This window comes from Balaenoptera physalus (assembly GCF_965194825.1).
Source record: "Balaenoptera physalus genome assembly, chromosome: 16".
Classification (NCBI taxonomy): Eukaryota; Metazoa; Chordata; class Mammalia; order Artiodactyla; family Balaenopteridae; genus Balaenoptera; species Balaenoptera physalus.
The window spans coordinates 520,859-536,244 of NC_138898.1; the positions used below are offsets into that span (position 1 = coordinate 520,859).

General features: G+C 55.5%; 2 protein-coding genes across 3 annotated transcripts; both read right to left on the bottom strand.

The window, feature by feature from the left end:
* Positions 1–270: 270 nt before the first annotated feature.
* LIME1 (Lck interacting transmembrane adaptor 1) lies at positions 271–2,990 on the bottom strand (the record flags this gene model as incomplete). The annotated part of the gene is given in 6 exon segments (XM_082432076.1): positions 271–671; positions 766–1,115; positions 1,200–1,272; positions 1,276–1,404; positions 2,593–2,939; positions 2,972–2,990. Coding segments are annotated over 6 exon segments (1,206 nt in total). The 3' UTR covers positions 271–383.
* Positions 2,991–3,222: 232 nt separating this feature from the next.
* On the bottom strand, positions 3,223–15,360 carry ZGPAT (zinc finger CCCH-type and G-patch domain containing). Of its 2 annotated transcripts, none has more exons than XM_082429430.1 (7): positions 15,271–15,360; positions 14,218–14,857; positions 5,420–5,553; positions 5,037–5,192; positions 4,259–4,378; positions 3,764–3,837; positions 3,223–3,641 (listed from the first exon to the last, which is right to left on the bottom strand). In XM_082429430.1, the coding sequence occupies exons 2-7, from the start codon at positions 14,799–14,801 to the stop codon at positions 3,243–3,245; spliced, it is 1,467 nt and encodes a 488-aa protein (XP_082285556.1). In that variant the 5' UTR covers positions 14,802–14,857; positions 15,271–15,360; the 3' UTR covers positions 3,223–3,242. The 2 variants fall into 2 exon arrangements, with proteins under 2 accessions (XP_082285556.1, XP_082285555.1); XM_082429429.1 differs by having other exon boundaries at positions 3,370–3,641; positions 3,764–4,172.
* Positions 15,361–15,386: the final 26 nt, after the last annotated feature.

The following is a 15,386-nucleotide window of genomic DNA, read 5'->3' on the forward strand; positions in this document are numbered from 1 at the left end:
TCAGGGTTCAGGTCCCACCCTGGGGTAGCCACCCTGCGGGCCGGCTCACCGCTCGGAGGAGCCCCTCGGCCTGAGGACCGCCCGCCAGGGCTTGCCTCCCTCCCCACTCGGTCTTCTGAGCCCGACCAGCCGGCGGCCCCAGGTGACAGGGCGCTGGCACCCAGCACCCCCAGCGGGAGGAAGCCCGTTCCCAAGGAGAGGTTTTCACTCCTTCCAGACCCCACCCCGCCAAGTCTCCCAGACTTTCAAGAAGAGCAGGCTGAGGTATAGCAGTGTTCATGCTCCCTGAGCTGGGGCTTTATTGAGGTCGCACCCCACTCTGGAGGAAGGATCATCTGTACTTGGGTGTTCAGGGCAGAGGGGATGAAGACCCCTCCCCAGGCTTAGACAGGAAGCAGGGGGTCTCCATGCCCTGCACATGTCCTCCTCTCCTGGTAAGAGTTGGAGCTGGGGGGTTCCAGGCACCCAGGAGCCCCCATCTCCTGGATGCTGTCATACACGTTTTCCAGGAGGCTCTTGTCCATGCCCAGGCCCCTGAGAGGGAGGACCTCGTAGGCCAGGTCACTCCCCAGAGCCAAACTCGCTTCCCCACCCTTGGGGTCTGGCTGGTCTGTGGAAGGTCCTGGGTCCCTCCTTTTAGGCTTGCTGACCCTGGAATACAGGATGTCCACCTGGAGAGAGGAAGCCGGTCCAGGGAGGGGTCAGCACCATCCACTCGGCCAAGGATCTGCCCAGTCCCACCCACCCTACCTCACTTCACTTCACCTGAGCAGCTGGGGTCGCCTCGACTTTCTCCTGCTCCAGGCCTTGGGGGCCCCGATCTGTTCCCTTGAGCTTCTGGACACACGCATACTCAGCCACCACGGGTATGGCCTCGGGACCAGGCCTGGCACAGCTGCTGGTCAGCTGTGCCCCTGCCCACACCCCAGAGGTGACTGCCAGCCCGGCCCTGGGGATGGCAGCCAGCCCCACATTGGAATAGGTGGCCTCAGGGCCGGTGGAGGGCGTGGCCAGGGGCAGCTCCTGGTGTGCGAAGGCTGCCGGGGGCCTGGTCGTCTTGCCTCTGGACGCCTCCAGCCATTGTGGGCGCAGATCCATGCTGGCAGGCCGTGGGGCTGAGGGTGGGGGCAGGGCAGAGATTACTTGGGGGTCCGGGGACGCCTGCCCACCGCCAGGCCCCGGCCCTTCCACCAGCTCACCTCTGCTGCAGGGCCTGCTGCGGTGCAGCTCATGCAGTCTGGTGTCCGACTTGCCGAGAGAGCAGTGGTGGGGTCATCTCAGCAGTGAGTGGGGGCAAGGAAGGCTGGCCGGTCCCCTGCTGGCCCCAGGGACACCCTGACACTCACCGCTTCTGCTGGCATTACACTGCACTGCAGCCCAGACAGCTGCCTCTGTGCCCGCTTCCTGGGTGCAAGAGGGTCATCAGAGCGGGGAGGCAGAGGTGCGGGTCAGAGGCCCGTAGGGACGTGTGTGTAGACAGCAGGTGCTGGGCCCGCCTGAGTCCCGCCCCCTCTGGCTGTAGAGCTGAGCCAGGCCCCACCCGGGCCAGGGACGGTCACACCTGTGGCAGGCTGTGCATGACATCCACAGCCAGAGGAGCAGGGCGAGGCGCCCTAGGCCCCAGAGGGCAGGAGGGGCCGAGGGTACCTGTGGCCTCATCCTGCGAAGCCGTGGATGGGCCTGGGGGCAGAAGACAGGGTGCTGGGGGCTGAGGGACTGGGCACCAACCTGACAGCCCCACTTCTGCACCTTGTGCTGCCGGAAGGTCCCCCACCCACCCCAGTGCTCTGACTCAGCACACAGGAAACCCCAAGGCTCAGCAGCCCCTCCCTCCTATGGAGGCCGAGGGGACACAGCCTCAGCGCCCACCCTCCCGCCTCTGCCCAGGGGCTGCTGGTGAGGGATGAGGCATGCTCTGCCTGGCCCCCATGAGGACCTGAGTTGGCAAGGATGACTCAAGTGATGGCCGAGCACGGGCAGCTGAGGAGGGGCAGGGCAGCTGAGGAGGGGCAGGGCAGCTGAGGAGGGGCAGGGCAGCTGAGGAGGGGCAGGGCAGCTGGGACCTGGCCAAGGCCCCACTGTGGTCACTGAGGCCACACCTGAGAGCTGGGGAGGCCCCCAGGCCACGCCCCAGGCTAGCAAGCCACAGGCCACAGACCCACCTACAGCCATGTCCTACCCAGGCATGGCTCCTGTCCAGGTGATGCCCCCTAGCTGTCCACTACGGAGACTGGCCCCCTGAGGGGCTGGAAAGCTGGGGGTCAGCAGGCAGGAAGGGCTGCTTTAGACACTGACCACCCCACCCCTGGCTCTCCATCCCTCCCCTCCAACTGCCCCTGCCATCGGACATCTGCTTCCTGGAGTCTTGGCACAGGTGCCGGAGGTGAGGGGCCAGCAGCATGGAGCTGTCTCCGAAGGTGGGGGCCAGTCTGCTCAGACCCAGGGAGTGGGCTTTCCTCACCAGAGGGCCCAGGTCCCAATGCCCTGACCTGGTAGTGCCCAGTCTTCCCAGACCCCTGTCCTCAGCTGCCCTAGGAAGGCACCAAGGGGCCCGGGGCCCTGGCCAGGCTGGAGGCCAAAGCGGGCACTCACCAAGGCTGGGGCTGGTGCGCCTCCTCCGCCACCTAGGGTGGCGGGCAGCTTGGGCACCTCGAGCCGCGAGGCCTCTGTGTCGCCCTCGGCCCAGCTCCCCACCTCACTTCCTGCCCGTGCACCACGCCGCGTCTTCTCACGCAGCTGCCACGGCAGCCTCACCCACCTGCTGTGGCCCTGCCTGGGGTCTAGACGGGACTTGGCAGGGGTGTGCTGCGAGCTGGTGCTGATCGGAGGCCCTAAATCATGTTGTCTCCACCCACGATGCAGTGGGTGCGTGTGGGCGACAAAACAGGCGGGCACGGACCCAGGGTGCCAACACCCCCCGCTCCGCCGGGTCCTCCTGCCTCAATAACGGCGCTCCCTCTGGGCCCCGCACAGCCACGGTCTCCTTCCATCACCGCAGCACCGGGCTCACCCGTCTGCGGGAGTCAGGCAACGCGGGGGGCACCCTAGGCTGTGGCCGCGTCTGGGAGAGCAGCAGGGATGCCCGTCCTCCCGGGCCCTCTGCCTCTGGGCGGGGTGCTGGGCAGGACCCTCACCCAGGACCCCCCCCAGCCCAGCCCTGTGACCCAGTGCAAAGACCCCTCCTCCTCAAAGGCCCCACAGCCAGCCGAGCCTCCACTAAAAGACACTGCAACGAAGTCACTTTAATGTCCTTGTTCAGGAGACAGCCCAGGACACTGGTAGGTGGGCTCAATGGTCAAGGAAGTGTCAGGAAGGGACCTGACAGGGACCCCTGCAGCCTGTCTCCTCTCAGCAGTGACCACACGCCTGAGGCCGGCAAGAAGGCCAACTGTGAGGGCTGGCCCCTCTTCCGGTGGCATCCTAGCTGTCGAGCGACAGCTGGTCTTCCTGAGGGCAGCGGGAACCGGGGTCCCTGAGCTCTGTCCACGCCACGTGTGGGGCCCTAGAACTCGGTCATCTTCTTGTGGGTGTCCGCCTTCCTCTGTTCCCTCTGCAGGCCCGCCTCCTGGGCCCGGAGCTGCCCCAGCTGCCGCTGGGCTCCCGCCAGCTTCTCCTGCAGCTGGGCCGCTGTCACGCTGTGCCTGGGGAGGGGCCTGCCATTCAGCACTGCCCATCATACTCCAGCCCCTCCTCAGACCTGGCCCGCCGCCCTCGGGTCAGGGCGAGCTCTCACCCAGGCACCACGGGCAGGGCCCACACGTACCGGCCAGCATTGCGGGCAAGGGCCTCCTGGATGCCCCGGATGGCTCGCTGGGTCTGCTCGATCTTCTCCTCCGTCTGGAAGAGCTGCAGGCTCAGGGCACGCTTGGCACTCCTGCTGGCGTGGTACACCTCCTCGCCACTCCTCCTCCCCGGGGGCGCCACCCCCGCCTCCAGGGCCCCAGGAGCCCCGCCTTTCAGCTTCTCGTTCAGGAAGTCAAACACACTGCGAGACGGTGGGCGGCCCCTAGGCCCGCCCCCTCTGCCCCGGCACTTTGGGGGCCTGCTGACGCCAGCCTGGCCGCCCCTGGTCCTCTTCTGCAGGATCTCTGCGCACTGGTCCAGCGACTTGCCTCGCGGCAGCACCACGGCGTGGATGGGCTCCACCCGGCCCTCCGCATGCCGGCCCAGACCTGGGGGTACACCGAGCTGGCACTGCCACTGGGCTCTGGGGCCGTGCTGAGCGAGCCCTTCGCCCCCCCGTGCAGCACACACTCACCCTTGCCAAACTCGTAGCCCATCTTGGCGAGGAGTCTGGAGCCGATGCCCCGCGTGTGCACCTCCCAGCCGGCGAAGGCGGAGCTGCAGATCCCGGGGTCAGCAGCACCAGGTTCCACCACTGCAAGCGTCAGAGAGCAACAGCTTAACCCCGCTGCACGCGGGGCATCCTGGGTTCCGGCCAAGGTTAGCCCAAGAGCTCAGCTCTGGGCCAGGGCCAATCCCCGGCACCCCTGGCTCCCTGCCAGTTGCCCAGGGCTGTGTGGTGCGAACGACAGGCAGAGCCTGCGGCAGAGCCCAGCCCTCTCCACACTTCAGGGTCACGACCTGGTCACGTGGTGGCCCCTTTCCTATTCCCTGGAGGTGGGTGCCGCCGTTCCCCTAACAGAGAGCAGTACTCGCCTCTACCTGCCGGCTCAGTCCTCCCCTCCATCAGCATGGACAACTTGGCTAACAGATCCCAGGTGGACACCCCCCTGGGGGAGGGCCAGACACTGCTAGCCAGTTCCTCTGTCCACCCGCCAGGCCCCCATGCCCTGCAGGAGACCGTCCCTTCCTGTGCGTCCCATCCACTCCTGTGGCTCGCGTGGGACTGTCGTCATTCTGGGTTTCTGCATCTGCAGGTCTCCGGACCTGCCCCAGACCCGTCGCGCACCCTCTCCTTTCCCCTGCCCGCTGTGGGGGCCTCGCGCCTGCCCCCCGCCCCGAGCGCGTCCTCGCACTGACCACAGTATGGAACCCTGCCAGCCAGGAGCCCCTCGGGGAGGCAGCAGCCATACCTCGAGCATAGCGGGGGTCGTCCACGTCACTGCCGTCTGAGTCAGAGGACCCCGCGGGCTCCGTGCGCAGCGGGGGCAGGATGCTGTCCCCCTCCACCACGGCCTCTTTCAACAGCAGAGAGTCAAACTTGACCGTGTAGTAGCCGCTGTCCACATCTGGAGGGGCACAGAGGCAGCAGGGCAGTGGCCTCAACACATGGAAGGAGCCACTCTGGAAGCTGGCAGCAGGGTGGGGCCAAGGTCAAGGCGGGACCTTGCTCCTCTTGGGCGTGGGGTGGGATCCCAATGCCCGAACAGAGGAGTGGTCAGGCAGGACTAATTCGGGACACATGGGGAGGGCTTCCCAGAAAGGACCCCGTCAGGGAGGCCCCGGGCAGCCTCACCAGTGATCCGCGCTGGGTACCAGAGGCCATCCTGCCGCTTGGCCAGACACGCAGAGCCGGCCTGCAGGGAGCTCAGGTCCGGGTCCTGGAAGGGGCGCAGCTCATCCACAGAGACCACCTGCCCATGGGAGAACCTGCAGAGAGGGCCACAGGGATGCAGACTCAGATACGGCCACCAGGGCCCCATGAGCCGGGAGAATCCAGTCTACCTGCCTGGACACCGCCTGGACAGGGAGACAGACACACACGTCTACATCCATCTCTGCTGAACACACGTGTACACATGCCACATACACCCACGCACACACACACACCCACACGCATATACACCGAACACGTGTACAAACACGCAACACAAACACCCCCGCACACACACAGTGTACACTGAACACATGCGTACACATGTATGCACACAACCCATGCACACGTGTGCACATATACACATCCATGCCCATACATGCATATGTATACACACATGCACAATACACCCGCACACATACATATATGCATGCATACATGTGTGCACAAACGCATACACACACATGCGTACATGTGCACACAATACACACATGCACACAAGTATGCACACGTGCACATACAAACATGCGTGCATACATACGTACACATATATGCACACACATGCACACTTACACGGTATACATAAGCACGCACCCACACACGTATGCAATATACACGCACACGTGTATGCACATGTGCATAGATGTGTACATATGTGCATGCACATGTATGGACACACACACACTTGTGCTTGTGCTCTCACTCTCAGGATGGACCTGGGTACCCTGAGGACAAGATGCTTCGAGTTTCTCCCCAGCCTTCTGGGCTAGCGTCATGTACACACAGGCACACACATGGCTGGTAGACATCCTTGTGATGAGAGCTCCCTGGCGCCTCTCCACCAGATACAACAGGTCATCAAGGCAAGTGTGTCTGCGTGCTCTCACAGGACTGAGTCCTCCCCAGCCAATTAGAAGGAGCTGGTTGTAATAGTGCTGCCTTGACTTCTAGATGTCAGTGAAACAGTGAAACCAAAATGAAAACCGGGAGAGAGGGGGTGGGGGAGGAAGTGGGAACAGAGGGCTGCAACCTTTAACTTTGCCAAATAAAGACATGAAGCAACCACGCACACATCTCCTGCTGTGCCCCCATTTCAAGGAGGAAGCGGTTCTAACCCCATGAGAGTAAGCGAAGACGGGCACTCGCTCCGGACACACAGCCAGCCCTGCCGTGGCTGTCCTCCTAGGTGGAGCCCATGGGGAGAAAGGAGAGGAAACGAGGCATTTCAGTCACCTTCCACAAGCAGACAAAGGTGGCCTCGGATGCCTCCCTGGCGGGGTTCTGGCCAGTTCCTTCTCACCCCTGACTGTCCTCAGGCACCCAGGGTACCACCAACGGCCAGTGGCACCAGCAGCTGCAAAACTGGCCCACGTGTCCTGCAGTGGGCACGGTGCTTGAAGAGCCCTCTTCAACCAAGGAAAGAGGCCCAGACTCGGTGAATTTGGCCAAACACCCCCTCAACACACCCAGACACCACAGATGCCAACTAAACCTCCCTGCAAGAATTTTTGGTACTCGTAGAAGCCGTAAAATTTGGTGTCCCCCTTAACCCAGCAAGTGCTTCTAGGGAATGACCCTAAAACAATAATGAAAGTATGTAAAGACTGAGCCAGAAGGATGTGACCCAAACATGAAAGACTCGGAAATAACCTAAGTTCCCAGCCATGGGGCGTAGTTAACGGCGTGTCCATGAAGCGAATGTCAACCAAGAGCACAGGCAGCCTGATCAATGGAATGAAGTGCACCCAGGAAGAGCCTCTCATACAACAAAATTCACACAAGACAGAGGAGGTGTTACCAACGAGGCAGGAAAACACACACTACGGATTTCATAAGGAAAAAATTTAAAATTAGTTTCCCATACAAAAAACCCCAACATCACCCCACTCGATCATCAGCTTCACAATATTCACGAAAATACACTCAAGAATAAGTAAAAACTTGAACCAGAAAACAAGCATTTAGAATGAGTATACACCACAACTCAGTTTGGTTTATCCCAGGAATGCAAGGGTGGTTCAACAGGTGAAAACCATTCAACGAAACAGAGCACATTAACAGAAAACGAGTTCGTCAACCGATATAGAAAAGATACTTGAAAAAAATCCAACACCCTTACATGTTAAAAAACACTCAGGGACTTCCCTGGTGGCGCAGTGGTTAAGAACCCGCCTGCCAATGCAGGGGGCACGGGTTTGAGTCCTGGTCTGGGAAGCTCCCACATGCCACGGAGCAGCTAAGCCTGGGCGCCACAACTACTGAGCCTGAGCTCTAGAGCCTGCGAGCCACAACTACTGAGTCCACGTGCCACAACTACTGAAGCCCGCGCCCCTAGAGCCCGCACTCCACAATAAGAGAAGTCATTGCAATGAGAAGCCCGCACACAACAAAGAGTAGTGCCCTCTGGCCGCAACTACAGAAAGCCCGTACACAGCAACGAAGACCCAATGCAGCCAAAAATAAATAAGTAAATATATTTTAAAAAAACCAAAACAACACTCAACCTGATAAACAGCGACTATGGAAAACCCACAGCTCACATCACACTCAGTGGTGAGAGACTGGGTGCTTTCTCCCTAAGATCAGGAACAAGACAAGAATGGCTGCTCTTGCTACTTGTATTCAGTGTAGTATTGGAAGTTCTAGGCAGAGCAATTAAGCAAGAAAAATAAATAAAAGCCATCCAAATTGGAAGGGAAGAAGCAAAAGTGGGTTTCCTTGGTGGCACAGTGGTTAGGAATCAGCCTGCCAATGCAGCGGACACGGGTTCGAGCCCTGGTCTGGGAAGATCCCACATGCCGCGGAGCAGCTAAGCCCGTGTGCCACAACTACTGGGCTTGTGCTCTAGAGCCCGTGAGCCACAGTTACTGAGCCAGCGTGCCACAACTACTGAAGCCTGCGCGCCTACAGCCCGTGCTCCGCAACAGGAGAAGCCACCGCAGTGAGAAGCCCGCACACCTCAACGAAGAGTAGCCCCCGCTCGCCACAACTAGAGAAAGCCCGCGCACAGCAATGAAGACCCAATGCAGCCAAAAAAAAAAATAAAAACAAAGAAGCAAAAGTACCTCTATTTGTCAATGACATAATTGTATATATAGAAAACCCTAAATAATCCACAAAAAAATCCTATTAGAGCTAAAAAAATGAATTTGACAGTGTTACAGGATATAAAATCAACATACAAAGATCAGTTGTATTTTAATACACTAAAAACGCACAATCTAAAAATGAAATTTCATTTACAGTAGCATCAAAATGAATAAAATACTTAGAAATAAATTTAGCCAAGGCTTGTGAACTACAGAACATTGCCGAAAGAAATTAAAGAAGACCTACATAATTGGAAAGAGATCCCATGTTCATAAATTAGAAGACTTCATTTTATTAGGATGGCAATACTCCCCACATTGATCTACAGACGCAATGCAATTCCTATCAAAATTCCAATCTTCTTTTACACAGAATTGGACAAGCTGATTTTAAAATTCATATGGAAATGCAATGGATCTTGAATAGCCAAAAGAATCTTGAGAAGAAAAAAAAATGTTTGAGGACTATGTACTTCCTGACTTCAAAACTTACTACAAAGCTACAGTCATCCAAACAGTATGTACTGGCATAAACACATCCAGTCCATTGGTGTGGACCAATGGACTGGATGAGAGAACCCTGAAATAACCCCTCACACACATCAGTCAGATCTCATCATGGGTGTCATGACAATTCAATGGGGAAAGGACAGTTCTTTCAACAAATGGTATTGGGAAACTGGATACCTACATGCAAAAGAATGAAGCTGGACCCTTACACCATTAGAGCATGTGATTTACAAGGGAAAAAATTAAACTTTTCAACAATATTTTATGTCAAAATGGAGTAAGTTGTATGAAATATTCAAGGAAAGTAATACGAGACAAGAATCTTATACAGTAAGTCCCCTACATACGAACCTTCAAGTTGCGGACTTTCAAAGATGCAAACGTGCCACTGCATGCCAGCTGTTGTACTGTACTACTGTGCTTTTCAAGGTACTGTAAGATTAAAAATGTTTTATTTTTTGTGTTGTTTTTTATGTATTTTTTTTTATGTACTTGTGTGAAAAGTATTAACAGCCTATTACAGTGCAATACTATATAGCCGATTGTGTTAGTTGGGTACCTAGGCTAACTTTGTTGGACTTATGAACAAATTGCACTTACGAACGCACTCTCAGAACAGAACCCGTTCGTATGTAGGGGACTTACTGTATTCAACAAACCTGCTCTTCAAGTATAAAAGACACAAACAGAACCTAATCAACATGCCAGATCTCCGGAAACATTATTCCTGTGAGCCCTTCCTGAAGAATCTACCAGAAAACGAGTCTCAGACAACCGAAATGCTAAAAAGACACCAACAGATGGAATGATGGTAAGCATGAAATGCAAAGGTCCTTCTAGAACTAAGGTTGGGAGTAAAAGGGAAACAATGGCTGTAATGACCACAAGATCCAACAATGCAGATCTAGTGCAATCACAAAGACAGAGAGAGAATGTGGGTAGTAGTACATGTAAAAATGCTTTTAACAGTTTTCAATCATCATACTTGAAGAATGAATGTTGTTATTCTGAGTGTCCTGTGTGTGTAAAATGGGATAAAACAAATTAGTTAGGGGTCCTTTGGAGCCCATCATTCCCTATGTCCTTGAGAACCAGAGTCCTGGCATAAAGAAGGAAATACAGATGTGATCCAGAAAAGATTAAGTAGAAACGCTGCAGTCCTTAATTTGAATTGGAAGTATCAGTATAAATTCACAAGGTATTTGTCCTTAAAAACATAAGTATGTGGTATGTGTATATATACACTAACATGTACATTAGTGTGTGTCCACCTATATTTCCTAGCTCCGTCTGCTGAAAAAGCCTACAGCGATGAACCAACTAGCAGCAAAGTGCGTCCCAGTGCCCCCACTGTGGGTTGTGAAATACCATCTCCCATTAAAAGAAACCAGGGCTTCTTGGAGACTTGGCTGCCTTCAGGTCTGGGGTAGGAAGAGTGCAGATGACTGTGGGAAACCCTGACTCCTGGGGCTGTGTCAAAAGGATGTGGGAGCCAACCTGAAGGAGCTCCCACTTGGCAAGGGTGAGACAATTTGAGTTTCAATAAAGATCAGAATCTCCGTGGACTGAAATTCATCAAATATATTTAAATCCATCAGTCCATAAGGATATTAAATTTTTTTTAAAAGCCAATTTATCACCTCAGGATGAAAGAGAACCAATTTGCTATCTTGGAAACCAAGAAAACAAAACAGGAAAGTCCGGCATTATCCTGCCTTTTCCATATGATCTGTACCACTAGGTAGCCAAATTGTAGACAAGGAAAGGCATCTCTCTGTAACGTTCGGCTAGTAAACGAACTGACAGAATTAAAGAGCTCTTTTTTGCAATCCACACTGTATCAGTGGATCTCGGCGTTGAGCACCGTTGGCAGCTATACATCAGGTGCCTCCTGACGAAAGCACAACACCTAGAAACATGCCCAACTGGGGGTCCTGAGTGTGACCAGGTCCCTGGATCCATATGCCAGCCTGCGGTGAACACAGGAACATGCTGGGCTGCACCAGGGCGGTCGATGACGATCAAAGGGTCTGGTCCTTCAACAGTGAAACTGTGAGGCCAGGAAAGGCGGGGGGGGGGGGGGGGGGGGGGGCGGGGTGCAGACACAGCAGTCTTAAAAAGTGAGCAAGATTAAACTACAACGTTTACACCCCTGCCACACCTGAGTAACAAGCAACAAAGAACCCAAGGAAGTGATTATCATAAAAGTCGGGAGAGTGCTTTCTTTTGGAGGAGGGAGAAGGCTATGTTTGGGCTGAGGCAAACAGAGGGGCTCCTGAGGTAACTGGCAAATTTGTAGTTTTGATCTGAGCAGCGAGTACTAGGGTGTTAAAATGATTCCTCATGCTATTTCTTTACTTCCTCTGTCTGATTTTATTTTACAATAACAAGACAAAAATTTGAAGTCCACTGTGTCCTTACTACATGTTAGCTACTGTTCAATATTCTTTTACTTCTATCAGCGCATCCCGTTCTCCCAACAACTGTGAGAGACAGCTTCATCTCTGTTTTACGGATAAGAATATTGAAACATAGAACGATAAAGTTAGAACAAATGTACGAAAAAATGCTCAATCTTGCTAATAATTAAGGAAATACAAGTTCAATCAAGATCACCTCCCCAGGGACTTCCCTGGTGGTGCAGTGGTTAGGAGTCCACCTGTCAATGCAGGGAACACGGGTTCAAGCCCTGGTCCGGGAAGATCCCACATGCCGCGGAGCAACTAAGCCCGCGCGCCTAGAGCCTGTGCTCCGCAACAAGAGAAGCCACCGCACAGCAACGAAGACCCAACGCAGGCAAAAAATATATATACATATAAATAAATAAATAAATTTAAAAAAAAAAAAAAAAGATCACCTCCCCAGCTCTCAGTGGGCACGAATTTGCAAGTAAGAGAACGTGACCAAGGGTGACTACGGAGCAGACCAGGGACTGGGAACCGCACGGCGCACAAGGACAGAAAACGCGCGTGTTCTCCACACTGCTACACACCGGGGACATTCTCACCAGGGACAAAAGATGTGCACTAGGATGTTCACAGCACGTTGTTTGTAATAAATAACAACTGGGAAACTGGACTTCCCTGGTGGCGCAGTGGTTAAGAATCCGCCTGCCAATGCAGGGGACACAGTTTTGAGCCCTGGTCCGGGAAGATCCCACATGCCACGGAGCAACTAAGCCTGTGCGCCACAACTACTGAGCCTGTGCTCTACAGCCCACGAGCTACAACTGCTGAGCCCGTGTGCCACAACTACTGAGCGTGTGCTCTACAGCCCGTGCTCCGCAACAAGAGAAGCCACCACAATAAGAAGCCCGCGCACCTCAAGGAAAAGTAGCCCCCGCTCGCTGCAACTAGAGAAAGCCCGTGCGCAGCAACGAAGACCCAATGCAGGCAAAAATAAATAAATAAATAAATAAATTTAAAAAACAAAACAAAACTGGGAAACACCAGAAGGAGACAGAATAAAATGTGGCATATTCATGAGGAAAATAACACAGCAGTTAAAATGCACAAAATAGTTCTATAAATATCAACGTGGACTTTTCTCACAAACACGCTCTGTGAGAAGAGCTGCAAAACGAAGCATCCTGCATGCTAACCATTTAATTAGAAAATAAAGCACAAATATGTCCTATCCACAGATACACGTCTATAAAGGTCTCATGTACACTAGAGAGAAACACACCACAGATGTGACAACGAGCCTCCCAAGAAGGGGAGGGGACTGCGACAGAGTGGTGGGTCACGGGGTGCTGCAACACTGTCTATTTTATCTTTAAAATAAAATTTTCAATAAGTAAATTTTAAAAATCCAAAGCAAATGCAAGAAAGTAACTATGAGACCCGGGAGGTGGTGAGGGGCATGTTCGCGGGCTGCTCGGGCCGGGCCTAAAGCTGACGGCAGGCGGCAGCGGAGAGCACGGCAGAGGGGAGCCGGCTGCCTGGGAGGCCCAGCGGCCACAGCAGCCACACGGCCTACCTGGCGGGCCTGCTGCCAGGGGAGTTAACACGCATGAAACCCTTGGAACAGTGCCTGCCCAGAGGACGCAGCACAGGGACACGTTAGTTCTCATCCCCACACAGGACATGGCACAGGGACAGGGAGGAACCCTCCAGAGGGACCAGTGGCAGAAAGGATGGAGGGCTCCCTCCTCTGCTCCTTGACTGTGTGCTGGGGATAGGGGTGCGCCCACCCTGTGGAAGCTGGAGGAGGCTGATGACTGATTTGCTGTGCACTTTCCTGTATGCACGCTACGCCTTTTACAAAACTTACAGAGAAAGAAAGGAAAAAAGGGGGAAATGTAGCAAATAAGACTTTGGGCCCAGCAAGAATCTATAAAGAAATAAGACAACGGAAGAACTGAAGGAAGTTACCCTGGACTATTGGCTAAAAAAATCAATCATCTCCTGGAAATCTCGGTAAGTATTCTTTGCAGAGAAAAAGTAAAAAGAAACAAAGTTAAAGTCATGTGTTTAAGCAAAAAGCAACATCATTACAACTGCGGAAATTTGAATAGAAACAAAGTATTGCTGTTAAATTCCGTAGGTGTGAGGACGACATGGAGATAGTTTTTAAAATAACACCCTTATCACTTAGGTTACGGTGATATCCTGAAGTACTCAGAAGTGAAAAGCCCAGTAATTTCTACAACCTGCTGTAAGGTAATCCAGAGGCAGGGAGAGTTGCAACAAGACTGGCACGACCGTGACGCACAGTGACGCCTGCAGCCGGAGCGCGGGCAGCCTGCACGCCGCTCCCTCTAACTTCGTACGTGTCTGACAACTTCTATAATAAAGCTTCTATAATAAAAGTAAATTTTAGAAGTTTCATTCTAAAGAATAAAACTGGTGATGGGAGCGGGGGTGGGGGTGGGGAGTCCATTCTTTTCAGCATCAGCCCTTCCATACTTCTTCATCTACCCGAGGAAAATCCAAGTAAACACCTAAACAAGGACACTGCTAGAAGAATCCCCTGCCCCCCAAGTTCTCTTCTTGTCAGCACTCTGCTGGGCAAAGAAGGACAAAACTTAAAAGCCCAGACGGCCCACCTAGCCCCTGATCCTGTCTGCAATCCACGCCCCCCCCACGCCCCCAGGGGCCCCAGGAACCCAGGCCTTACCTGCAGCTCTCCTGGAAACGGCACTTCCCCTCCAGGAAGAACGGGCAAGGCTTCAGGGACTTGTGAGTGGGGTAGAGATAAAGTACGCGCACGCCCGGGGAGCCGTCATCCGCCTCCTCGGTGCCCACGATCATGGCGTTGTGATACTCCAGGGTGCCCCAGGCACTGTAGTAGGGAGCGTTCACCTTCCTCCCACTCAGCTCTGCCCCGTCCTCGTCCTCCCCCTCGTCCTCCTCCCGCCCAGGCTCCGTGGGTCCTGGCCCGGTCTCTCTCATAGGAACAGTCTCCAGTTCCGCCTCGGGGGCTACTGGCACCTCCACTGCCTCCGCAATGGCGTTCTGGAAAGCCAAGTACTCAGCATCCTCCTGGGCTGGGCGCTCTCCATCCAGCGCCGCCAGCAGCTTGCTCTTCCTGACGGACACCAGGCTGGCCTCAGTGAGCTCGATCAGCTCCTTCAGGTCCCCCTGCAGCTGGCGCAGGTCTGCCAGCTCTGAGGGATCCAGGCCAGCACCCAGAGCCAGCTCCACCTGCTGCAGCTGCGCGTCGTAGGTCCGGAGGGCGGTCTGCAGGCTCTCCTCGTCCATCCTGTTGGGAGGGGCCGGGTCCCTGGGTCCTCAGAAGGGAGGCGTGGGAGCCAGAGCTGCGGGGAAGAGAAGCCGGATGAACCCGGGACCGGCCGTCCCCGCGAGGCCGGCACTGAGCGCTGGCCAACCGCCGCCCTCGGCGGACAGCCTGCGGAACCGTGAACCGCCCTGCCTCCCGTTTGGGCCGAGAGAAGTTTCCAGCTCCGAGAAGAAGAGCCAGAGCCAGCCCTTGGCCGCTGGCCTCACGGCCTCCGCTCCATTCCCGGGAGCTGCCGTCAAGTTCCTCCGGGGTCTCTGCGTCCCAGCCCAATGCCCCCGGCCGGGCCCACTCCCCGGGCCCCGCGCCGCCCGCCCCCGTTCGGCCCGCCACCAAGGGCCCAGGCCACGTCGCCCAGACCCCCTCGCCCCCGGCCCGGCCCTCCTCTGCGCCGTCTCCCGGCCGCCGCCACAGACAGCCTGCCGGCCTCACCGGCCAAAGCCGCCCGGCGCCCGCTTCCGCCCCCGCAGCCGACAGGCACTTCCGCCCGAGCGCCGCCGCCGCCGCCACCGCCGCCGCCGGAAGTGCCTGGCGCGGGGGCCGCCGGG

Coding starts and splice junctions, on each gene's coding strand:
- ZGPAT (XM_082429429.1), bottom strand. CDS start 14,801: ATGGACGAGGAGAGCCTGCAGACCGCCCTCCGGACCTACGACGCGCAG. Junction 5,193..5,419: donor GTACCCAGCGCGGATCACTG/GTGAGGCTGCCC, acceptor GTGCCCCTCCAG/ATGTGGACAGCGGCTACTAC. Junction 4,173..4,258: donor GGGCTACGAGTTTGGCAAGG/GTGAGTGTGTGC, acceptor GTGTACCCCCAG/GTCTGGGCCGGCATGCGGAG.